At 40.0% G+C, this 25,166-nt stretch overlaps 1 protein-coding gene across 2 annotated transcripts in view; it reads left to right on the forward strand.

The window, feature by feature from the left end:
• The window catches only part of HNF4A (hepatocyte nuclear factor 4 alpha), a 71,625-nt gene extending 56,352 nt beyond the window's left edge, over positions 1-15,273 (forward strand). For both annotated transcript variants that reach the window (XM_034413868.3, XM_034413867.3), the window contains exons 6-10: positions 3,271-3,358; positions 5,239-5,394; positions 7,656-7,892; positions 9,155-9,280; positions 10,947-15,273. In XM_034413868.3, the coding sequence (XP_034269759.1) occupies positions 3,271-3,358; positions 5,239-5,394; positions 7,656-7,892; positions 9,155-9,280; positions 10,947-11,089 (750 nt within the window). In that variant the 3' untranslated portion in view covers positions 11,090-15,273. The remainder of the gene's footprint in view (positions 1-3,270; positions 3,359-5,238; positions 5,395-7,655; positions 7,893-9,154; positions 9,281-10,946) is intronic.
• Positions 15,274-25,166: the final 9,893 nt, after the last annotated feature.

Genomic DNA, 25,166 nt, shown 5'->3' on the forward strand with positions numbered 1-25,166 from the left:
CGTTTCCTTATTCTTCCAATTTTGGGGAAAACTCATTCTTGCTGCTGTTATAATATGTATTGTTAAGTAAGTTACCCCTTTACTGTATTTCCCATTTATTATTCCCAATAGGAATAGTTCTGGTTTATATTCTATTTCTTCTCCAATTATTTCCACCAACCATAAATAAATCTTCCACCAATACTCCTGTGCTTTTTTACATAACCACCACATATGATAGTATGTGCCTAATTCATGGTTGCATTTCCAACACTTTGGTGTTTTCTTTTTTTAAAATCATTAAAATCCCACCTTCAGTCGATCACAAAAATATTCGTCTTAAAAAATACTGTCCTCCCAAACAAAATGAAAAATAATAGAATAAGCATTTTGCTAGTGTTTCCTGAGTGAATAGTGAGATTCATTTTCTTCTAACTCTTCTGCTTTTTATACTGAACTGGAGTTTTTGGGCGCAGTGCATTTTTTTCCTGACTCCTCACTCCATGATTCTGTGCTTATGGTTGGGTGATTGTAACACACCTGAATTCCACAGTACTAGTAATATTCTAAAAACTCCTCCCATGTAGACACATATTTGACCAATTCATGTATAATAGAACAGTTTTCCCTAATTATGTTTTTCTTGCTACTATTTTTGTTATGGAGTAACAAAATTATGGAAATTATGGAGTAAGAATCACTTACCCAGTTCATCATTTTTCTAAGATTCTTTTAGCATTAGGATATTATTATCAGACAAAGCTACCCTACTCCACTTTGTCTCAAACCTAAAACCAATGCTTCTGGAAAATAGCACTCTCTCCAGCTCTTTCGTTACATGATATTTCTCCATGTTTGTTCAGTGCTTACATGTTGGCCCATCCCCATAAAGACAATCTTTCCCAAATCCTCCAGTTAATGTTTAGAGACTGTTTGCTGAAAAGCTGAAGTCCCAGTCGGACATTAAAAAGCATCCATGTCATACTGCATCTTGGTGTTAACCTTTGTTTCTAAAGACTTTTTAAAAAAAGATGTGAAACGGGAGATTCAGAACATTCTTGAGGATCATTGAAGGGTATAAAGTGACACAATGCAATCATTAACAACATAGCAAGCAGGATTTTTTTTAAAAAAAAAAGAGGAAAACCTGCCTGTCCGTCACTGTAGAAAAAAATTCAGAAGCATTAAAAAAATTAATTGTATCAGGGCAAGAATGCTAACTCTATTCATAATAGATCCGTATGTGAGTAAGTGTTCAATATTGCACTGGTCAGACTGTACCTGAAATACTCTGACTCCAGTTTTGGTCACCACCGTGGAAGAATGCTGAAAAGCTAGAAAGAGTAGAAAGAGCAGTAAAGATGGTGAGGAGTTTGAAGGCTAAATCCTATGAAGGTTAAAAGAGTTGAGTTTAGCCTAAAGAAGGCTAAACATGATACCAATCACCCAATACTTGAAGAGTTGTAATGAGGAAGAGGCTGTGAATTTATTATTCATAGTGCCTGAAGGTAGGGCAAGAATCAGTGGGTGGAAGCTTTATGAAGAGAGACCAAAAATCTAACTAAAGAGAAATTTCCTGACAGTGAAATCTATTAAGCAGTGGACCCACCTGCCTCTTGACATTATGAAGCCCCATCACTGGAGCTTTTCAAGCAAAGTTTGGACAGTTTTTATGGGGACCAGTGTGCTTTTACTTGTTTATTAACTAAGCAGAGTGCATCCTTAACTTGGAACAGTGCATCCACCTAATATCCTGGCCAATAGTCATAGGGGAATTAACTGTTCTGGAAAATATTGTACTCAGCAGCTTTAGATCTGGCCAAGTGACTCATGTAATTCAGAACAGCATTTAACTATTTAGTCTTATATTCCAGCTATAATCCAAGATGGATGAGGATGAGGATGATGATCATCATCATCATCCTTGGAGTCAATGTTGACTTCTGGCAACTGCGTGGACAAATCTCTGTAGTTTTCTGGGCAAAAGATTTTCAAAAGATAATTACCATTGTCTCCTTTCTAGGGTTGAAAGAGACTGACTGATCCAAAGGTATCCAACTGGCTTTTGTTTAAGACAGGACTAGAACCCAACTCTCAGAGTTTCTAGAGTGATGCCTTAACCACTATATTAAACTGATTGTCATAGCTGAATAAATAGTTTTTATTTACTTACTTACTTACAACAGGATAGCTTTGCAACATACTCTTTGGTAATTTACTTTTTACTAATTTTCAATATGGACTACTGCAATATATTATAAGTGAGACTGCCTTTAAAACTAATAAAGAAACTTCAGGTAGTCCCAAGAAAGACAGTAAGATATCTTAATGGAGCTGCCTGAGATATCATGGATAAATTCCTATTAGAGCTGTTCAACAGTGGAACAAACTGCACCAAGAGTTAGTCGGCTCTTCTTTATTAGAAGTGTTTAAACAAAGGCTGGGATGCAGCAGATATTTACAATGGATTGGAAGTTGACTTAAATTATTCCCAAGATTCTACATTTTAGAATCTCTGACTATATTTCATGGTTACTTTGCCATCTGCACTGAGTGTCGGTTTACTTTTACTCAAATTCTGATATTAATCCATAAAGCTCTAAACATCTTAAGGCTATAGTATTCAAAGAAGCATATTCTACACATATTCATTGCCCAGGACCTTAAATTCCCACCAGATACTTCTATCCTATGAAGCAAAGCCAGTAGCTATTAGAGAAAGGGCCTTTCTGGCTGTGGTGTCCCAGCTCTGAAAAGCCATCCTGCCCCAATTGCGCTTTGATGTTGGCTTTGACTCCAGACATTTAAAGAGCCATTTTGAAGTTTTAGAACATTAATGCTTTGTTGCTATTTTATTGTTGTTTGTATTCCTGCTTCTGATTTTTATCTTATCAGTTTGAACTTTTTGCTGCCTCATATATTTTTCAGTTTTATTTTTCAGAATGTGCTATTAACTGATGGTTTACCTCTCAAGACAATCTTTTTAATTTTGTTTAAATTAAATGTAATCACTCCAGCCAGCTAAGCCTGGAAAGCACACATGCTCTGAGTAAATAAAAAGATAATCCTATTCTTCCCCAAAATGTGCCAGCCGAAATAAACACAGCTGCTTTGGGGGTTGTGATTACAAGGGCTCAGTTCATACTGTGTTCTCTCCAATAATATGGTTCTCCATGGGAAGATGCTTTTCTGTGCTCCTCCTTGATGGGCACCCCTTAGCTTTGTGCCATGCTCTGTATGTCTTTCTCTATTAGCCAGTAACAGTAGATTTTTGTTCCTTTGTTCCTGCAGGTGGCTTTGCTACGGGCCCACGCTGGGGAACATCTCTTACTGGGGGCAGCCAAACGCTCGATGGTGTTCAAAGACATCCTTCTCCTAGGTAAAGAGCTTCTCCCTTAAAAGTTCAGTAGATTTTTCAGTGTGGAGGGTTTTAAAAAAACAACACAGGCGCTGGCATTTGATGGACTTCTTGTAGTAAAATCTTGTATGTTTACTTGGCAATGTCCCATTTGCTAAAGGGGAATTATAACTAGTAAGCGTGCATAGTAGTGTTTCCAACCTCAGCAATTTCCAAGATTTGTGGACTTCAACTCCCAGAATTCCTCAGCCAGCTGGGAATTGAAGTCCAATCTCTTGGCGGTTGCTGAGTTTACGGGATTGTACTTTTCATCATCTATTTGTTTTCACTTATCTGTTTTAATGAGTTTAGAGACCAGCAATGATTTTAAGAGAGTAACATGTACATTGAGAGAGGTATTACTTTCTGTTCTTTTGTCCTGCTGTCATCTCTGACTTTACAGTTTCTGAAGCAAAATATCAGCTTGTTTATAGAAGTGAAAGAAGGCTATCTCTGTGTGGTATTAATACCTGTTCTCCTGCTGTTTTAAAACAAATCTCTAGCCTCTCTTTCCAGCTTGACATCTAGTTGTTTAAAACTGGTCTTCTTCAATGGAAAAAGAGATCCAGATCAGAGGTGGGTTTCAGCAGGTTCTGACCAGTTCTGGAGAACCGGCAGCGGAAATTTTGAGTAGTTCGGAGAACCGGCAAATACCACCTCTGACTGGCCCTGCCCCCATCTATTCTCTGCCTCCCGAGTCCCAGCTGATCGGGAGGAAATGGGGATTTTGCAGTAACCTTCCCTTGGATTGGGGAGGGAATGGAGATTTTACAGTATCCTTCCCCTGGAGTGGGGTGGGAATGGAGATTTTACAGTATCCTTCCCCTGCCATGCCCACCAAACCATGCCACACCCACAGAACCGGTAGTAAAAATTTTTGAAACCCACCACTGATCCAGATGTTGTTGTCTTTAACTTTTGATGCTTTTGAGTTTTCCTGATATTTCTTCTAATGAACAAGTAGATTGATTGAACCATTTCTTTAGCTTGCTAATGTGCTGCTAGGGCTGTCTTACCTCAGAGGCCCAGCATTTAAAAATTGTTTTGTGGTGGAATTAAGAACCCAAGAAACAATTTTGTATGGGAAAGCCATTTATTGACAAGAAAAGTTGATGTGTAACAAATAATATAACACAAGCATCCTTAAGCTCTACAGGTAGTCCTCAGCTTATGACCCACAAGTGAGCCCAGAATTTCCATTGCTCAGCAAGGCAGTTGTTGAGTTTTGCTCCAATTTACAATCTTTTTTGCCACATTGTTAAGACAATCACTACAGTTGTTAAGTGAATCATGCAGTTATTAAACGAATCTGGCTTCCCCCATTGACTTCGCTAGATGGAAACCAGCTGGGAAGGTTGCAAATGGTGATCATAAGGCCCCAGGACAACTGTCATAAAAACATGCCAGTTGCCAAGTGGCCAAATTTTTGATCATGTGATTATGGGGATGCTGCGACAGTCATAAGTGTGAAAAACGGCCATGTCGCTGTTGAATGATCACTAAATGAATGGTTGTAAGTCAAGGACTGCCTGTAGTTTACAATGATACTTGCATGTCAGCAGAACAGTTCTACAAGGACTTTATTAGTAATATAAAAAAGTGATGTGCTACAACTATCTAATTAATTATTGTGGTTTTGGTGGAGAGGAACTAATCCCCTGTGATTGGTAATTCTAATTTTAAATAGCTAGATAAGGAAAAGAAAATATTTCCACCAGCTTAAACATTGAAACGGATTTTTAGGTGGAAAGAAAAAAAAAGATCAACTCTTGTTATACTGATGGATAGCAAATTATAGAATGTTCTGTATGCAAAGAATGAAGCAATTGAATGAGAATTTAAATAACCCCATTTTCCTGCAGGAAATGACCACATAATCCCCCGAAACTGCCCAGAATTGCTGGAAATCAGCCGTGTAGCTGTGCGAATTCTAGATGAGCTGGTGTTAACGTTTCAAGAGCTGCAGATTGATGATAATGAATATGCTTGTCTGAAAGCCATTATCTTCTTTGATCCAGGTAGATGCTGTTTTTGAGCAATTAGAAAAGAAATATAAGGATACTTCCTTTAAAACTGTAGTCCCGTAGCATTACTGAGGAATTTATTGCTCCAGACCAAGTCCTTAATACTGTTGTGCTATTTCGTTCAACAATACCCTTCTCCAGAGTCAAAGCTTCCCAAAGGTTCTCAATGTGTAGTCCCGAGACCCTTTCAGAGGTTCCAGAAAAATCAAATAAAAGTTAATGACTTTACTCTTGTGGTGAGCTGCCCAAAGTTGTTAAATGTTTTAAATAACCTATGGAATAAATGTTTTAAATCGTATTTTAAAAATGCACAGTTTTAATCTTTAATACAATAAATATTGGTGAGAATAACTCACATAAACCAAAGCTCTTGGGGGAGGAGATCCTTAATCATTTTTAAGAATATAAGGGTGCTGGGACCAAAATGTTTGAGAACTGCTGTTCTAGATCAGTCTGCCCTTCACGTTTGTTGAACTTGAGTTCCTATAACTCTTTACACATAGTTTTGGTCAAACTGTTACAATGAATATTCTCAAGTAGGGATAATTTGGGAAGTATTTCCCCAAACAGCAACTTGGGAGATGAGCAACAAAAATCTTACTGTGTGTCTTTGAATAAACATATTAATTGTCCTAGCATCAGTTTCTGGCTTCGCAGGAGATGGCTTTTCTTTAAGTTATTTCCTTTCAATACGGCCATAGCACTGCTGCACTATGATGAGTAACAGCAATTGTAAGAGTGAGAAGTAAACATTACAGTATAGATAGTTCTCATTTACCAACCGCAATTAGAACCAGCGTTTAGGACCAGCAACTTTGTCACTAAGCATAACAGTTGTAAATGAAATGTCATATGACAGCGCCCAACTTACGATATCAGTTTGTCAGTTCTGGCTGCATTCATTAAGCAAATCATCGGACATCATTAACCATGATATCATATGGCCTTGTGACTTCCTGTTGGTTTCCCCACTTTACTCGTCAGAAGCCATTTGTGAAAGTTGCAAATGACCACAGGATGTTGTAACCTTGTAAAGTGCAATGATGTGGATACTATGATGGCCACAGTTTTGACAAGTCTCCTTTTTTAGCATCATCGTAGCTTTGAATGGTTACTGAACAAGTAGTCAGTAAAAGAGGACCACGTGGAATTAAAATCTCTCAGCTTCTACCAAAATAGAAACTCAGAGACAATCAAGAAGACTATTTGAAAGGACAATGATTAGGCATTTCATTGCTGACTCCCCTGTTTATGATCAAGAGCAAGTAATAAGCCTCAGCAACACTTTATACTAATCACACTAAACACTTGCATACTATTTCATTTTAATTGCCATCAATTAGGTCTGGAAAAATGTGGGAGGAAATATAAAGAATACTGAATTGGAGCTTTCATGACAGAATGCTTTGTGTGAGAGAAAATAAAGATCACAATTCTAAAAAAAAAATCCACTGACACAGTAATCCTGTTTCACATCTTAATCCAAATATAATCTATGTTTCATTGATTTTATTCTGTCAGCCCCCAATATATCGCATAGAAATGTCCACATGCAAAGGAAAAATGTTTCATGGCTGATGCAGGATTTATCTCTTCCCTAGCAGTGATATGATCAGGCTGTTACAGAAGGCCTCAAAATGGTTTCTTCAGTGTTGTGTTTGGTGGTGCTGTTTCATAAACTGGAATTGCTTATGAAAGTTGCCTCATAAACTATAGTGCCCCTGTATTAATTTCTACCAGGCTTCATACTGTACCTATGAAGTCGAACATTCTGGGGTCTAACTCCCTCACTCCTCACAATTGTCCATGCCCAACTGGAGCTGATGGCCATTGGAGACAAAGGCCGTAACAGGGGCAAGAGTTCCCCAGCATTTGTTTTATGTAATCGGGGCTCATGCAAATCATTTGAAAGGCAGAATATGGGAATAATGCACCCCCAGCCTTTTCAGTCTCTAGTTCAGTGGCAGAATGCATGCAGAAGTCCCAGCCTCAAACTCTTTCAACTTCAAATGTTCTAGGGAAATTCCTGCCAAAATCTTTGGATTGCTGCTTCCAATCAGGGTCAGCAATATTGGGCTAGATGGATGAGTAACCTAAACCATTTACCGTAAGTTACTAGCTAATAACTTTCCTTTTAAAGAACAACATTCCACAAGAAACTACCCCAGATTATTCGAAACAGGGATCCTCACTCTTTTCAATATCTCTGTCCTTGAAAATTGGCATAATATATAACATCTCACTTTTTATTCCAGATGCTAAAGGCCTAAGTGACCCTATCAAGATCAAACGAATGCGATATCAAGTCCAGGTCAGCTTGGAGGACTACATCAATGACCGGCAATATGACTCACGAGGACGCTTTGGGGAGCTGTTACTTCTCCTGCCAACCCTCCAAAGCATCACGTGGCAGATGATTGAGCAAATCCAATTTGTTAAACTGTTTGGCATGGCCAAAATTGACAACCTGTTGCAAGAGATGCTGCTTGGAGGTGAATATTGTCGCAGAAACCTTCCTGAAATTAGGCATCAGGACTTTTGCCCCTAGAATGAAAGATAAGTGCAGAACATACAGTACCACGAATCTCACTTCAGTTAAGAGAAGAAAGAAAGATAAACTCAACGATACAGCTTGTTTGAGAGATATCTATGGAGATTCTCAGTCATCCAGGTCATGGTTGTCCCAAAGGTGCTTTTTCAAGAGACAACTGGACTTTCTGGTTTTCCTTTGAAGACATTTCACTTCTCATCCAAGAATCTTCTTCAGCTCTGAAGAAACTTCTTGGATGAGAAGTGAAATGTCTTCAAAGAAAAACCAGAAAGTCCAGTTGCCTCTTGAAGAAGCACCTTTGGGACACCTTGTTTGTGAGTTTGATCTTCCTCCTGAAGCAAGATTTCTGCTAATCCTTTTTTTATTTATTTATTTAGTGGCTGTATTTTGCAATTCAATTACAGTAAAGGGATTTTTTAAATGAATACTTTTTTATGTTTCCAAAATTTCAGTGACCTACTTGAAAAAATGACACATTGAGAAATACTTACTCAACAGACTTCAGATTTTCTATCAGAGAATGAACATTTTGGCTTGCTCAGTTTCATTAATAACAAGAAATCTGTGTCTGTAGCTAAGCCAAGGACATGGAAGAGCCCAGATCAAACTTTGCTCAACTAGCATCTTCCAGATATATTGGTATTACAGACTGTGTCGGAGTGTCAGATTCTTTACAGAATCTTTACAGAAAAGAACTTGGTAAAATGAGTGTCTTCAGCCTCTACAAAGCAGATGAAGAATAGCTAAGGAAGGATATGACTTGAAGTAGAAAAAGTGTGGGTCACAATCAGGGAGATTTGTACATCTCTTATTCCTTTCCAGATACACAAAAGCTGTAGCCCAGGTTTCCATCAAATTCTAAATTGCTCAGGACACATTCTTAGGTTACATGCTGTAAACATAAACTATTGAATATTTTTTCCACAAAGATATAATTGAGTAAAGTGGGAAACAATAGTATTTGATTAGTTTGGATTAATTAATTTTGATTCTTCCGAAATGCATCTCTGTGATTTGGGCTTCACCTGTTCGTGCTTCTACTATTAATCAACAGAATAATTTAAGTCTAGACTGGAAAGTCAGGAGGTAAAACCTGATCTATTCCCTGTCCAAATGGTTATTGACACCAAGATCATTTCAAAGATTAGAATGGGATATAATTTTCTTCACTGAATATTGTTCAATACCTATTCATCGTTTTAGGGTCATCAAGTGACACGCCTCATGCTCACCATCATCCTCTACATCCCCACCTGATCCAGGAGAATTTGGGAACAAATGTCATTGTGGCCAACACAATGCCTCCTCAGATCCACAATGGACAGTTGTGTAAGTATTCACACTTAAAAGATCCATCTGTCCAAGAATGCTGTATTTGTTCTCAGCTACAGTAAACCAGCTTTTGGTAAAATGATATCTCCCAATCACGTTTAATTTTATAGACCAATGTGAATGATAATTGTGGGAAATGAAGTCTAACATTTCTGCAAGACATCTGGAAGAAAACTACACTATCTATAGTAGTAGCAGCTCCTCATAAATACTAAAGGGCATCAGATGTATTGTTTTATTATTTATTTGAGGGCTGTATACGTTCCATAAGAAAAGTACCCCCATACCTTCTCCCATTTCCTTATCATGTAAGGAGGCCATGGTATTCATGCCCTCTTTTTTTCAGATTTTTTTTATCCCACCTTTATTATTTTTTATAAATAACTCAAGGTGGCAAACATATCTATCACTCCTTTCTCTTCCTAGTTTTTCCACAAGAAGAACCCTGTGAAATTAGTTGGGCTGGAAAAGAGTGACTGGCCCCAGATCAAGCCAGCCTTCATGCCTAAGGCAGGACTAGAACTCACAGTCTCCTGGTTTCTAGCCTGGTGCCTTAACCACCAAATCAAACTAGTTCTTTGACCAATTTGCTCTTTGTAACCTATTTATGCCTCTGTAGATATTAAGGGAGATGCAAGAATTGTTAAGATGACTGAAGCATTCTTTAATGCTTTGCTGATCAAAAGACCCTGAGGATACTTTAATTCTGCCCTCAGCTAAATCAGAGGTTGGCGGAATTCCTCCTTGCCAGGGGTAAAATTAAAACACCCAAACTAAGTTGATCTGCTTTTATTCTTTGTCAAAAATATTAGGTGTATAGAAATTTCAGCAATGCTACCTCTGCCTGATAAATTTAATCTGCAGTTTCCATCTACTGTAGACCTCATGACTGAAAGACCAGCTTATTTTTTGGATTTTCTGCTTCTTGCAATATCTTGGATGATGAATAATTGGAGAGTGGATAAGCATTTGTCTGAAGTGGTGTAGGGTTTCCTGCCTAAACAGGGGGTTGGACTAGAAGACCTCCAAGGTCCCTTCCAACTCTGTTATTCTATTCTATTTTATCCTGAAGAACCCGACAGCTTGCCTGCTTTTTCCTGCAATTTTCATTGCAATAAAGATATTGTCATATTATGTAAAATAAGTTAGATTTTTTTCCCCATGATTGGTACATTGCAGAATATACTTCTGAATTAAGATATATAGGAAATGTGTACAGGTATCCCAATGATTTACAACAGCTCATTTAGTGACAATTCGATGTTATACACTGAAAAAAGTGACTTATGGCTATTTTTCATATTTATGACCATTGCAGCATCCTCATGGCCACCAGATCAAAATTCAGTTGCTTGGCAACTGACTCATATTTATGATAGTTGCAGTGTCCTAGGGTCATGTGATCCTTTTTTTGGCGACCTTCTGACAAACAAAATTAATGGGGAAGTCTAATTCACTTAACAACCACATTACTTGACTTAACAACTGCAGTGATTCACTTAATAGCTGTGGCAAGAAATGAGGCATACTTCACTTAGCAACAGAAATGTTGGGGCTCGATGTGGTTGTAAGTCAAGGACTGCCTGTACATGAAAAATACTTGCGGCTTAATCGTCTTTCATTGTAACAATGAATTTTGTAACAAAGCTTTTTTTCCCTACAGCCACTCCTGAAACTCCCCAACCTTCCCCCCCAGCTGGCTCTGGAGCTGAACAATACAAACTACTTCCGGGGGCCATTGCAACTGTAGCCAAGCAGCCCAGTTCGATCCCTCAGCCCACCATCACAAAGCAGGAGGTCATCTAGCATCCAACTGAATGAGCAATTGATGACTCACAGACCGCCGTGTGGAGAAGCAAACCTCCCTCGTTCTCATCTCAATCACCCTGGTGGTCGAACAATTCATGGAGCTTTTCCCAGGGCAAAAACGTGCTATTTTTTTTTATTCAGAAATTACATGTGAAAAAAAAATAAGAAGTGATCTTCACATGCAGCTGTGACTGAATGCTGCAGAATTTACAGATTAGCCTCAATGGACGCCTCACCCTTTGCAAAGAGAACCAGATGTCAAAGTTTAGATTTGTTGGTGCCTGTTCCCAAAATTGCACTGACTTGCCTGTTTTGCCACTGCCTACTTTTCCCCCCTCCCTCTTTCTCTACAAATCTGCCTTTAAAAAAAAAAAAAAAGGCAACTGACTGGAAAGATAGAAAGAAACCAAGCCCCATTACTGGAGCTTCTCCAAACAGTCCTTTCTGTGACATTATGGGTTACACATTTCCAGAGTCTTGATCCTTACAGGAAGAAGACAAAGATGCGGAGACTCTGAACTTGTTGAAGCTGAAGCATACTTACTATTTGTACTGCCTGCTCAAATGCATTGGGGAAATACTACAAGTAAAATATAGGCTCATATGCTTCCACTAGCTCTAGCAGTCTATAATGTTGAATGATGAACGTTTGCTCTCTTCAAGCACCATTGTTGCATATGCTACTGATATTTTGTCCATCTGGTAAATTAATAGCTTCTATGGGAAGCATCCTCATGCTGAACAAAGTATGGCCTTGCTGCATCTAGTTAAGATTCTTTTCATCTAACAATGTACCGTACCTCATAGCTTCTTTGTTGTCTTCAGGATTTATCCCTCAAGACCACTGCCTCTGTTTATGAAGATTTTGGGACTAACAGACATTGACAGATCATTCCTTTATGCCTTTGTCTAATGCAGCATTCCCCAACCTTTCCAGGTTGATGGCCCGGCGTGGGGGGGGGGAGAGAAGGGATGGTTTTACGTGAGGGGCAGGTGTGCCTGCGCATGTGCACACTTCATTTGTGTGAGTGGTGGGTGCGTTCATGTGAGTGGGGCTGCAAGCGCCAGTGCCCACCACTCAGACAAATGGGGCTGCGAACCCCAGAGCCCGCTGCTCGTGCAAGTGGGGCTGCACGTGAGTAGAGCTGCACACTTACCCACCGCTGGCGTGGCCCAGTTCCAAATGGGCCGTGGCCCGGTTTCTAAAAGGCCTCAGCCCAGGAGTTGGGGATCCCTGGTTTAATGGTTTTTGAGAGCACAAGGTTTGTGCCATTTGCTAGCAAGGAAAAGAGGGGGAGAATGCCTCTGAAAATGCTCTGTTGGGCCTAGGGCTCCCCTTTCTCTGCCTGAGATAATCATTCAGTTCTATTCAAGAAAAAAAATGGATCCAAATGGAATTTAGTGATGATGGAAACCACTAGAGGGATTGGCAAGGATTGGTCAGAAAGCTTCAGGGAATGTCCTATCAAATGAGCAAAGGGCATTTTGTTCCTTCCTATTTACAATGAAGGGACAATAATGAACCTGCACCTGATCTCAGCACTGCCAAACAAGTTGGACTCTAGATGGACCGACTGCACTTCTTCACCAGAATTTGCAGTTTCCAGAAATGGTTCTGTATCAAGTCCTATGGACATACCTGGATTTTTATGACATTCACCCAAAGTTTTCTTATAGCTGACAGCTTTCACAGGGGGCAGACAGAAATAGACCCTGGAATGATCCCTTCTTCAATTATCATTTAACAAACCAGGATATGACATTTGGGAGTTAAAGAAGTGGAAAAAGAAGTAAAGGCACTCAGATCTTAAGAGCCCCATGATTTGCTTCAGTTTATCTTAGGAGACCAGTAATCAAATTATTCTTTAGCCATTTCAGTTTCTTGGGAAATTGTAGGCTTAATTCACACGACAATTCTAAAGAAGTCATAGTGTAATTCCACCACCCTCCTCAGTGTTTACCTGGTAAAACTGGACTGGGGATGAATTCGGACTTGCAGAATAACCTTGTATAATTTAACTATTATGCTACCCTGAGATCCGCCAATTGAAGCTTGAATCCAAACATACATACATAGATTTAAAAAATCCTAAACCCTCAGGCTGTTCTGAGTACCAGTGTCAAACTGTGTTCAGGTTTGTTTGTTTTTTTTACACAAAACTACTCCAATCCATTTTACTAACTTGATTCCCTCCAGATTTATTGAGACTGCAACTCCCAGAATTCCTAATCAGTCTCTTGGGACTTGCCATCCAACATGTCTGGAGGGCTCCAAGTTGGGGAAGGCACTCCAACATTTTCATCATTTTAGTAATGTAACAGGAGGGGGTTGTTTGGAAGATTTTGTTTTGTGCCTTCAAGACAGTTTTGACTCCTGGCAACTCCCTGGATAAATTCCTGCAGTTTTCTTGGCAAGATTTTTTGGAAGTGGTTTGCCATTGCCTCCTTTGTAGGGCTGAGAGAGAGTGATTGGCTCAAGGTCACTAAGGTGGGACTGGAAATACGATCTCCTGGTTTCCAGCCTGTGCCTTAACCACTACACCAGGGCTGTCAAACTCCCGGCCCATGGGCCAGATGCGTCACGTGCTGGCCATGCCCACGCCAGGTTTAGCGAAAGGGGGAAAAGTCCTGATGCATCACGTGATGCTGCCGTGACAACGTGCATTTGACACCCCCGCACTACACCAAATTGGCTTTGGAAATTACTATTGTTCTATGTTTGAAGTTCCAAAATATTGCATATTCCCTTATTCTGAACACTACACTGAGATTAAGCAGATCCTGACCACAACCTTATTGGTGTCCTGCAGTGGTGAAATCCAATTTTTTTTTATTACTGGTTCTGTGGGCGTGGCTTGGTGGGCATGGTGTGGCTTGGTGGGCGTGGGGAAGGATACTGCAAAATCTCCATTCCCATCTCACTCTGGGACCAGCCAGGTATTTGCCAGTTCTCTGAACTGCTCATAATTTCCACTACCGGTTCTCCAGAACCTGTCAGAACCTGCTGGATTTCACCCCTGGTGTCCTGTTATCCCATGTGAGTTGAGAAGTCATTCCATGCTCTACTGATGTGCAGTAGTGTGTTGCTTTGTAAGGCATCAGACTAATGGTGTATTGGTGTAACTAATGGTGTAACTATCAGTTTTCCCTTCCAACTAGTGTCAGCTACCTTGAGTTTGAGCAGTATTTCCCAGCCCTGCTGTCCTTAAATCATCTAGGCCCAGATCCTTCTGTGTGTAAAGTACAGTACATGCCCAGGTATAAGGTGTTGCCAAAGGTAAACATTTTCATGGAGCTGGACATATTCATCCACAGTAAAAAAAAAAAATTCTGCTCCTCCAGTATAGCCTACAGCTCAATATTGCTTGATGTGCTCCATTCAAACATCGATCAAGCCCACTCTGCTTAGCTTTTCAAGATCAGCTGAGGTCAACTAAGGGTTGCTAAGGGTAGACCTCCTACTTTAGTTCAACTGTATTATGGAAATTTGCTTACAATTCTAATATGTTTTTAAAGAATTATATAACTCCTCAGAATTGTTGGGAAGATATTGGTAGAGGGCATGCAGTAGTAGAAACTACAGTTCTTGCTTTTAAAAAAAGTAGAAGGATAGTTTGGAGAAACACTTATTTATGATGAACACAAATACATTTTGTAGAGTCATCTCTTTGTCAGTATGTAAAGGACAGCCAAAGTAATCCCTGCTAAAAGGGGATCAAGTCAGATTCTTACTGGAAATAAGCCAATTTACTGCTAATCTACCATCATTTATAGGCTGCTGCTTAAGATCTAGTCCTTTTATGACAGATACAAAAATAAACACCCTGCCAGCCCCTAGTCACTGTCTAAGTATTGTAATATTTGCCAAATACGAACCTGTTATGCTATGTAATTTATTATAATGATGGGCTGAATAATTTTTCTTTAAATTATTGTGTAAATAATATTGATTCCATGAAATCATAACATTTTATATGAACAATGTAAATTACAAGACTGCTTCTCCAACTGCAGCATTGTTTTATGTATCAAGGTTGGAGGAAGTTATTTTTGATGTAGATTTACTACATGCCATCTTCTAGGACAGTATATTAATTTTTGTTGACTACTGCCTTCCAATGGAAAAAGCTGTATTTCTTTATTTGTGTTTTAAAAAAATAAATACAAAAAACTTTTCTAACCATTCACAAACAGATGTTGTTTCTAAGATGAAAGCAAATCAAATGTCAAATACAAGGATTTTAGTTCCTTTATATTCCTTTACTGTTGGTCAGTGTAGTATAGTGGAATTATGCAGAAATGGGCTGGATTCACACATATCAAGAGTACTTAATTTAGCCATGGTGTTCCAAACAAACCACAGTTGGCTAGAGTCATCCATGGTCAAATAATTTTATGGGATAACAAAGTGGGTGGCTTAGCATATACTAAGCATATAGCCTAATATAAAACGAAGCATAAACTTATAAAGTTTATGTAATTTGTGTAACTTGCATGTATACATATTCATGTTATTCAAGGCTGTAACATTTGAAATATGTCATCTATACATTCAAAGGCTATAGGTTAAAAGTCTCAAGGAGAATTCTAGTTTAGAAGAAAAATGTCACCAATGCTCCAAATAATCAGGTAACAGATTTTGCATGCTCTTACAGATGTTTATAAAACTAATGCTGAAGATTCATCACACATTTGCTGTGATGGAGAATTAGATTTAAGTGCTTATTGTAACATAGTCCTGTCTCGTGTAAAAAGATTTACCTCTTCAATCACCCTTCAAATCAGGGATGAAATCTAAAATTTTTCCCTACCGGTTCTGTGGGCGTGGCTTGGTGGGGGTGGGGGGGTCCTGTGACTGAGTGGGTATGGCCAACTCGATGTCACTCACAGCCACATCCACTCAGTCACAAGACCCCCTCCCACCAAGCCACGCCCACAGAACCCGGTAGGAAAACTTTTTAAATTTTTATTCTGCCACCCACTCGGCACCTGCTCTCTCTTCGCTTTGGGTCGGGGGCCAGGGCCCAGGGATGCACCATTCCCTGGGGCCCCGGAGCCACCACCTTCTCGCAGCCTACCTCAACCGCGTCAGGAAATGCACCATTCCCGGACTCTGGCCTTGCCGTGAGTTCTCCAAACTACCGGCCATCATCGCTACCGGATCAGCCGATCCGGTCCGATCCGGGAGCATTTCACCCCTGCTTCAAATGGTTTTCTCATGGGCAGATTTATATAGTCTTAGTCAATTAGAAGTCATATGTGGAGATCTGAGATCTAAGATTTCTCACAAACCCAGAAGTGGAATGTGCACTCAGTCACTCATGCCCCGGTAATTTCTGATCTGGATTACTGCAATGCATGCTGTATGGGGCTACCCTTGAAAAGTATCCAGAAGGTACAAATGGTTCAAAATGCAGCACATACAATTCTGGAGGCCCCTGGGGTAGCACATGTAACCTCACTGTTACATGAGCTGTACTGGTTGCCAATCTGCTTTCAAATCTAATTCAAGTTGTTGGTTATCATCTTTAGAAGACCATATGACGGCCGTGGCCAGGGGGCTTTTTATCAGGTCCGCCTGATACGCCAGTTGCGCCCCTTTCTGGATCGGGACTCCTTGTGCACAGTCACTCATGCCCTCGTCATGTCATGCCTAGACTACTAATGCTCTCTACATGGAGCTCCCCTTGAGGAGCACTCGGAGGCTCCAGCTGGTGCAGAATGCGGCCGCGCGGGTGATTATGGGAGCGACGTGGCGCTCCCATGTAACACCTCTCCTGCGCGAGCTGCATTGGCTCCCGGTGGTCTTCCAGGTGTGCTTTAAGGTATTGGTTCTCATCTTTAAAGCGCTCCATGGCTTAGGGCCAGGATATTTGCGAGACCGCCTGCTGCTACCGATAACCTCCCACCGGCCAATATGCTCTCACAGAGAGGGCTTCCTCAGGGTGCCGTCGGTCAGGCAATGTCGGCTGGTGGCCCCCAGGGGGAGAGCCTTCTCTGTGGGGGCACCCGCCCTGTGAAACGAGCTGCCTCCTGGAATACAGCTGATCCCGGACCTCCGGACCTTCCGTAAGGCCCTGAAGACTTATTTATTCCACCAAGCCGGCCTAGCCTAAATGACTCTTAATTGGGATTTTAAATTTTATGGACTTGGGGGTTTTAAATTGGGAAGCCAATGATTTAATTCTTTTTAATTATCTTAACTTTTGTATTTATATGTTTTTTAATTTTGGCTGTTCACCGCCCTGAAGAGGCGGTGAACAGCCTCTTCAGGGCGGTATACAAATTAAGTAAATAAATAAATAAATAAATAAAGCCCTTTATGGAATGGGTCCAAAGGGATGTGGTGGCTCAGTGGCTAAGACACTGAGCTTGTCGATCAGAAAGGTCGGCAGTTCGGTGGTTTGAATCCCTAGTGCCGCGTAACGGGGTGAGCTCCCTTTACTTGTCCCACCTTTTGCCAACCTAACAGTTTGAAAGCACGTAAAAAATGCAAGTAGAAAGATAGGGACCACCTGTAGTGGGAAGGTAACAGGGTTCCGTGCATCTTTGGCGTTTAGTCATGCCGGCCACATGACCACGGAGATGTCTTTGGACAGCGCTGGCTCTTCGGCTTTGAAACAGAGATGAGCACCACCCCCTAGAGTTGGGAACAACTAACACATATGTGTGAGGGGAACCTTTACCTTTACCTATGGCATGGGTCCAGGATATCTAAGAAACTGTCTTGCCCTAATTGGAATGGCCTTTCTTAGTTGTTCTGGCAGAAGGGGTCTACTGCAGAAACAATCAGCGAAGGAATTTCAGCTAGCAAGTTCTAGAAGACTCTTTTCTGCTGTAGCCCTTGCCCTGTGGAAATCTTGCTGCCAGAGGTGAGAGCCTCACCCACTTTTCTGGTCTTCTAAAAGGGCCTTTAAGCCTCACTTTGCCAGTTAGTGTGGGGCCCAGTGGAAATGCTTTAGGATGGAGGTGGTTGGTGCAGTGACAGAGAAGACAGCTGATCTGTTTGAACCTTCGGTTTTTAGTCTGTATTTGATTTTTGAAATTTAAATTGTTTTTCTATTTCTATTTTTATTACATTGTACGCTGCCCAGAGTGATTTCGACAGCGAGTTAAACAGCATATGAAATAAATCAATAAAATAAAATGTATAGGGCTCATTGCTTCAAACTGAGCTAGAGCCACTAAATTACAGGTAACCCTCAACATACGACCACAACTGAGCCCAAAATTTCTGTGGCTAAGCAAGACAGTTGTTAAGTGAATTTTGCCCCATTTTATGACTTTTCTTTCCACAGTTGGTAAGTGAATCACTGCAGTGGTTAAGTTAGTAACATGGTTGTTAAGTGAATCTGGCTTCCTCATTGACTTTACCTCTCAGAAGTTTACAAAACGCGATCACGTAACCAGTGATGGGATTCAAGTAATTTAACAACCGGTTCTCTGCCCCAATGATTTCTTCCAACAACCAGTTTGCCAAACTACTCAGAAAGTTAACAAGCGGTTCTCCCAAAGTGGTGTGAACCGGCTGAATCCCACCACTGCACGTAACCCCAGGAGACTGCAACTGCCATGAATATGAACCAGTTGCCAAGCATCTGAATTTTGATCACATGATCACGGGGATGCTGCAATGGTTGTAAATGTGAAAAATGGTCATAAATCACTTTTTTCAGTGCCTTTGTAACTTCACATGATCACTAAACAAATGCCTGTAAGTCAAGGACTGCCTGTATTAGCATTTACATTCTGTTCAAACTCAGCAGAACAAGTTATTTCTAATTTAAAGTTCACCCCAGTGGTGGGATTCAGCCAGTTTGTCCTGGCTCAGGTGAACCGGTTGCTAAATCTCACCCCTGCTATCAAAGTGGATCCTGGGCGCTGCACTGCGCTGCAATGGAGAAACGGGCAACAGAGCAGCCGGTGCAAGAGAAGGAGAAGGCCGCTTTTCCTCGTTCTTCTCCCTGCTCCTCCCACTCTCGTGCTCCATTGCCCATTTCTCCATTGCAGCACAGTGCCCAGGATCCACTTTGATAGCGGGGGGGGGGGGATAACTTAACAACCAGTTCGCCCAGGGGTCAGGTTGGCCATTGAAAGAGGTTCATTCCACATATGTGGTGGAGCTGGAGAATGGGGATGGGCCATGTCTCCAACAGCCAAACTGACTCTGGGTAAACTGGTTGTTAAATTATTCGAATCCCACCACTGGTTCACCTAAAACCCAAATTGCTCTGGATCCATATAGCCATCTAATACAGAGGCCACCAGAAGTTTTGATGTATAGCTCCCACAGTTTCTTGCCATTGGATATACTAGCTGGAATCATTGGGATCTTCATGTCCCTGTCCCTATAACATAACATAATTTTTTAAACAATATTGTATTACAAGACTGAGAGTAGTTATACTTTTATCTAAATTACCTTCTGAAGTAAAAGTCTCAATTATAGATTCTTGAGTTCAATTGCTAAGCCACTCGACTGCTTGAGTGACAATTGCACTTCATATTTTGAATTATTTTTACTATTTCCATTCTCCTACTTAAAGTACTGATGCTGGAAAATACTGGAAATCATTTTCTTGCCTCAGGGATGGTTTATGTTCATTGAAAGGGCTCCACAGATTTGGATTTGACTGATTTCACCCAAAAATCTCCTGTGGATCACCTTCGATTCCCAGGAATAAACATTGGATGTAATAATTTTCATTTTCAAAAGCATTCATCCTCACGTAGCATCGATCACAACCTAACCTTAAAAAATGCTGACCAAAACTAAATAGGTTTTCTGCCATTCTAATTCTCTGTAGGTTAAATAAGTGACGCCAAAGGCAGGACAGAGCCACTAAAGCACAAAAGAAAGATAAAGTGAAAGTTAATTTGTTACTGGTTGTAAAAGTGAAGAAATAGCTTGAAGATTAGGAAAGACTGTAAACAACTCCTCCTACTCCACGATTACTGCCTCTGGTCACGAGACCATTGTGTGTTAACCAGCATCTATCACAGTCAGGGAAGAGGAACAAAGGAAGATACAGGTCTAGAAGGAAGAGAATGAAGGGCCTTTCCACATAATGCTTTGGTATTAATACTAGTGATGCTGCACCTGTAGGTTCTCATGCTACTATCCTTGCTGAGCAGCTGAACTGATGTCCTTCTAGCTAAGTAGTTTAAGATTGTAGCTTGGATCACATGAAGTCTCATGCCTCTATGCTTCTATGTTTTGATTTGCTGTGTGAAAACAGTGTTGCAATGCCAAGATGAAAGTAGCATCTCTGCAAGAAGCTAATTTCAGCTTTCCCTGACTGGCTGCCTGGTATTGGTGAGCTCCGATGAATGCTTCAAAGAGCAGCAGTAGGGACAACTATGGGTCATTGCAAGACAAAATCTAAGGGGCTGGGTAGCAGTGCCTGGATGTGTTATGGCAAATTTTCAGTCAAAATTTGGGCAAGTAGCGTTATTGTAGTTTTTAGGAAGGAATGGAAAAAGAAAAATTTCTAGAGGTGAAAATTTTCCCCAACATCAAGATGTACCAAAGGATCAAATTACTTTGTTAGCAGCACTGGGACAAAATATACCACAGGTATGAACAAATTAATTGTCAATCTAACCAGACAAGGCTGAGGTGTGGCTGCAGTCAATTGGGTAGGAAAAGTAAGGGGCAGAGAGGCAAATGTGAGTGGTTGGCAAGAAATAAAAAGGATTTCCTTGCTGCTTTGTCTCCAGACATTACTAGCCTGCCCATTCGAATTATCCTCAAGAAAACGTGGCCTTTGTCAGAAAAAAAATACCACATCCATAGTAGAAAGGAGTAAGTTAAATTCAACACATGGTCAATGAAACAGGGATGAAAAGTAAAAAGGGAAGGGGTTAGCTTTGGTTTCAAACATGAAGTAGGATGGAGAAATCAGACTGTGATTCTTTTAGTTAAGTCCCAATTGCCACAACTTAAAAACAATCTGTGTGGCTTTAGGGATAGAACCTAACCATATCATCCAGCCCAACTTGGGATCTTCTGATATAGCAAGTGGTAATACACAATCTGTTGAAGGCGGGGCAAGGAGTGTTGTCATGGCTTTTCCCAATCAGGTACGTATACTGTAAGGAGGAGAGAGCCTTGGCATTCAGGTGAAGGGGCTGCCATAAAACGGGGCTTGGCTGGTTATAAAACTGGGCTGTGGACTCTCTGAGGGAGTCCTAAGAGAGGGAAATTGACAGTTGATGTTTTTTTGAAAGATGGCAGGACTTCTATGATGTAAGAGATGAAAGAGAGGGAAGCCTACTTTTCTTTCTCTCTCTTTATCTTTCCTGTAGAGAGTTAGATACCTAGCTGGTCTATGTTAAGATTTGCAGCAAAAGTATGAAAGCACAAAAATAGTCTTTAACTATTTTTCCTCATAAGCTCAGCCTACTATTAGTGGTTTTCTTGTGTGTGTGTCCAATCACATTTGGTCAAGTCTTCTCTTCTCTCATCTCTTCTCATTTTTATCCCTCATGGATAGATGACCATCCATTACAAAAGATTCCCTCATTTTCAAAGTCTATTGTCTCTTTCTTCCAGACTGTTTCCCAAACAGTTCATGTAGCTGTTGAATTTGCAAACAGCTTTCCCAGATTCTAACATCGGCTTCTCACTTCAGTTTGAAAACTACAGGGGATAAAGAGGAAAGTTATTCTTCCTATTTTAAACATATTATCCTGACTTGCTGCTACTAGTCTTCCCCCAAAGTCACTTGTTTCATGAATTTATTTTTCAACAAGAACACAATGATGCATTTAATGTGTCACTTTGGTTCCTTGCATAATAATAAATTCAGTGGTCTGGTTCCTTCTCTTAAGACAGGTGGTTATTAGAAGAAAATGCAATTTTGTCTTTAGATTGTAATCAGATGATAACATGAGTAGGTGTTTGGAATTGTGCAAAATCTCAACATATCCCTTCTTCTGAAGGAATTTCTTTCTAATGACAATAATAAGACTTTACTCTGTAGCTTGTTAAATATAAAAGCAAAGCAAACGACCAGACCTTAGTCTATTGCTTTTTTTTCATTCAATCATGTCTGGACAAATCCCTGCAGTTTTTTTGGCAAGGTTTTTCAGAAGTGGTTTGCCACTGTGTCCTTCCTAGGACTGAGAGAAGGTGACGGGCTCAAGATTACCCAGCCTAAGGCAGGACTAGAATTGAGTCTCCTAGCTTCTAATCTAATGCTTTAGCCACTACACCACGGGTGTCAAACTCGATCATGATGGGTTTTGCCTTTGCAGAGCCGGGGTGGGGGTGGCCTGTGTCTGATACATCCAGCCCGCGGACTGCCAGTTTAACACCCCTGCACCAATGGTGAAATCCATTTTTTTTTTACTACCGGTTCTGTGGGCGTGGCTTGGTGGGAGTGCTATGGCTTGGTGGGTGTGGCAGGGGAAGGATACTATAAAATCTCCATTCCCACCCCACTCCTGGGGCCAGTCAGAGGTGGTATTTGCTGGTTCTCCGAACTACTCAAAATTTCCACTACCGGTTCTCCAGAACCTGTCAGAACCTGTCAAATTTCACCCCTGCCCTGCACTACAGCAAACTGTCACTGCTCAATTTCACTGCTGCTAATTTTACCTGTAAGGAAAGGTAGAATGGCAAGAATGGATGGCAGAGAATAGATCAGTTGTCAGAAAGTCAGTTGCTGGTGCAAATTGCAAGTAAAATAAATTTATTTATTTATTTATTTATTTATTGAATTTGTATACCGCCCTTCTCCCAAAAGGGACTCAGGGTGGTGGACAGCCAAAATTAAAATACATACAATACAAAAGTTAAGTTAGCTAAAATAAATTAAATCAATCGGCCTCCCAATTTAAAACCCCAAGTCTATAAAATTTAAAAATTCCCATTAAAAAACCATTTAGGCTAGGCCTAAATGTAATACAAATGTAATGTATGTAATACAATACAAATGTAATGTATGTAATCATACATTCTCAAGTGTATCTGGCATCTCCAGTCTTTGCCAATTGAACTGAAGGAACCCTAACAGGACTTATTCCTGATTGAACATTTCCAACAAAATATAGGCTATTGTATAACACAAACTGTCTAACCAACTACACTTAGAGTGGCCTCCATACGAACTGAATTACAATGCTTATTCACAGATGTTCTGACTGGGAATAATGTGAACATAAACTGATATACATCGAAGGACCAGGTTGGGGGAAGGTTGATATAATGAATTTTTTTCATGTTATTATTCCTTATGTATTCTTCAATTAGTGAAATGGCTTTCACATTCCACCCCACCCCTTTCATATCATCTTAGTGGAAAACAGTCTTGGCGAACAAGTTTTATAGCCCCATATATTATGCTGGAAAAAGCAGCTATTACTGCTATAAAAATCCACAGCATTTTCAAGGCCTTACAGTCATAAAATTGAGAGGAATCAGGGACAAGCTGAAGACGTGGCAATCCTGAGACAGCATTTCCCTGTGCCAGGCAGTGTTCAGTTCCTTCAAGGTTGAGCGCAGTTCATTTTTATGTACTTCAATTTGTGACATCAAATGGAATCAGGTTCTGCTTGTAAGGTTTTGAGCTCCTGTCTAAATTCAGTTTTAGGCATGATGCTCACAGAAGTAATTACTGCTATTGAAAAAGGAATCACACCCCAGGCCAATAAAATCTCAGCAAACAATTCTCATTTTTGTTTCAGGTGTGTACACAATAAACTATGCCCAGCATTTGTCACTTCTGTTGACTTACACAGCTGTTTACAGATTTCAAATATTCTGGGAACTGGAGAGTTGAATGGCAAAATGAAAGGACTAAAGATCGATCAACCGCCTCACCAGACTTCAATTTCCAAAATCATTTGGGAGATGCTATTACAGAAATTACACAGAATCCTGAGTTGTTTGCAATAAAGCCCTGGATTGAAGGTGAAGCATGAGAACCTTTCACTGAATGTGTTGGGAAGCTGAATTGCAAGTGTGCATGTGCAAATGCATGTAAAACCAGAGAAGGGAAATGGACATATTTGGCTGGTACCCTAAAAACCCAAATGCTCCTAATTGCAACACTATGTTGCAAGTCTTATTTGAAAAAGCAAAAAGCCAGACTTTTCACCTTGAACTTAGATATATTTTTTTTTCTTTTGGCACAGCTCCACCATGTGGTTAAATAACCACTTCTCCCGACTCCCTAATATAATGTTCCTTACTGGATTTCCACACCCAAAAGTTTTAGCACAATCTTTTCCGATAAGACTCTGGAATTTTTTTCTTTTTACATTTTCTTCTCATTTGAGCAGAAATGTTTAAATATTTTGACAGAGTTAGAGAAAGAGGAAATTTGTGACATGGTGTTTTGCAGGTTGATGTTTCCAACTAATTTTTAATTCAGCTTCCCTTTTATTGTAAATTGCCTTGAGTACTTATATAAATAAAAAGGCAGTGTGTGTGTGTGTGTGTGTGTGTGTGTGTGTGTGTGTATTACAAACTATTCTAAAAATATGAGTTCCAGGTATATTAGTAAAAAAAGAAGCAGACATACTGCGAACTCCGGAACTTAAGATTTTAAAATTTTAAAAGAATTAAAATTTTATTTTACTAAGCTTTCATCAGCCATTTGCTGACATCATCAGAGTATTAAACTACCATTACAGAGATCTCTGCCTTTATATGCCATTAATCAATATATATATATCAATATATATATCTTATATATATAATATATACATATACATATACATACATACATACATATATATATATATATATATATATATATATATATATATATATATTCACAAGTCTTGGTGTATTCGGGTCTTCTCTCATGTAAGATTGAGAGCACTTTGGCAACATTTCGGCAGAATCTCATCTGCCACCATCAGGCTATGCTCTCTCTCTCTCTCTCTCTCTCTCTCTCTCTCTCTCTCTCTCTCTCTCTCTCTCTCTCTCTCTCTCTCTCTCTCTCTCTCTCTCTCTCTCTCTATATATATATATATATATATATATATATATATATATATATATATATATATATATATATATATATATATATATATATATATATATATATATATCAGAGGTGGG

Source organism: Pantherophis guttatus, chromosome 3, assembly GCF_059756535.1.
Source record: "Pantherophis guttatus breed Tessera chromosome 3, ASM5975653v1, whole genome shotgun sequence".
Lineage (NCBI taxonomy): Eukaryota > Metazoa > Chordata > Lepidosauria > Squamata > Colubridae > Pantherophis > Pantherophis guttatus.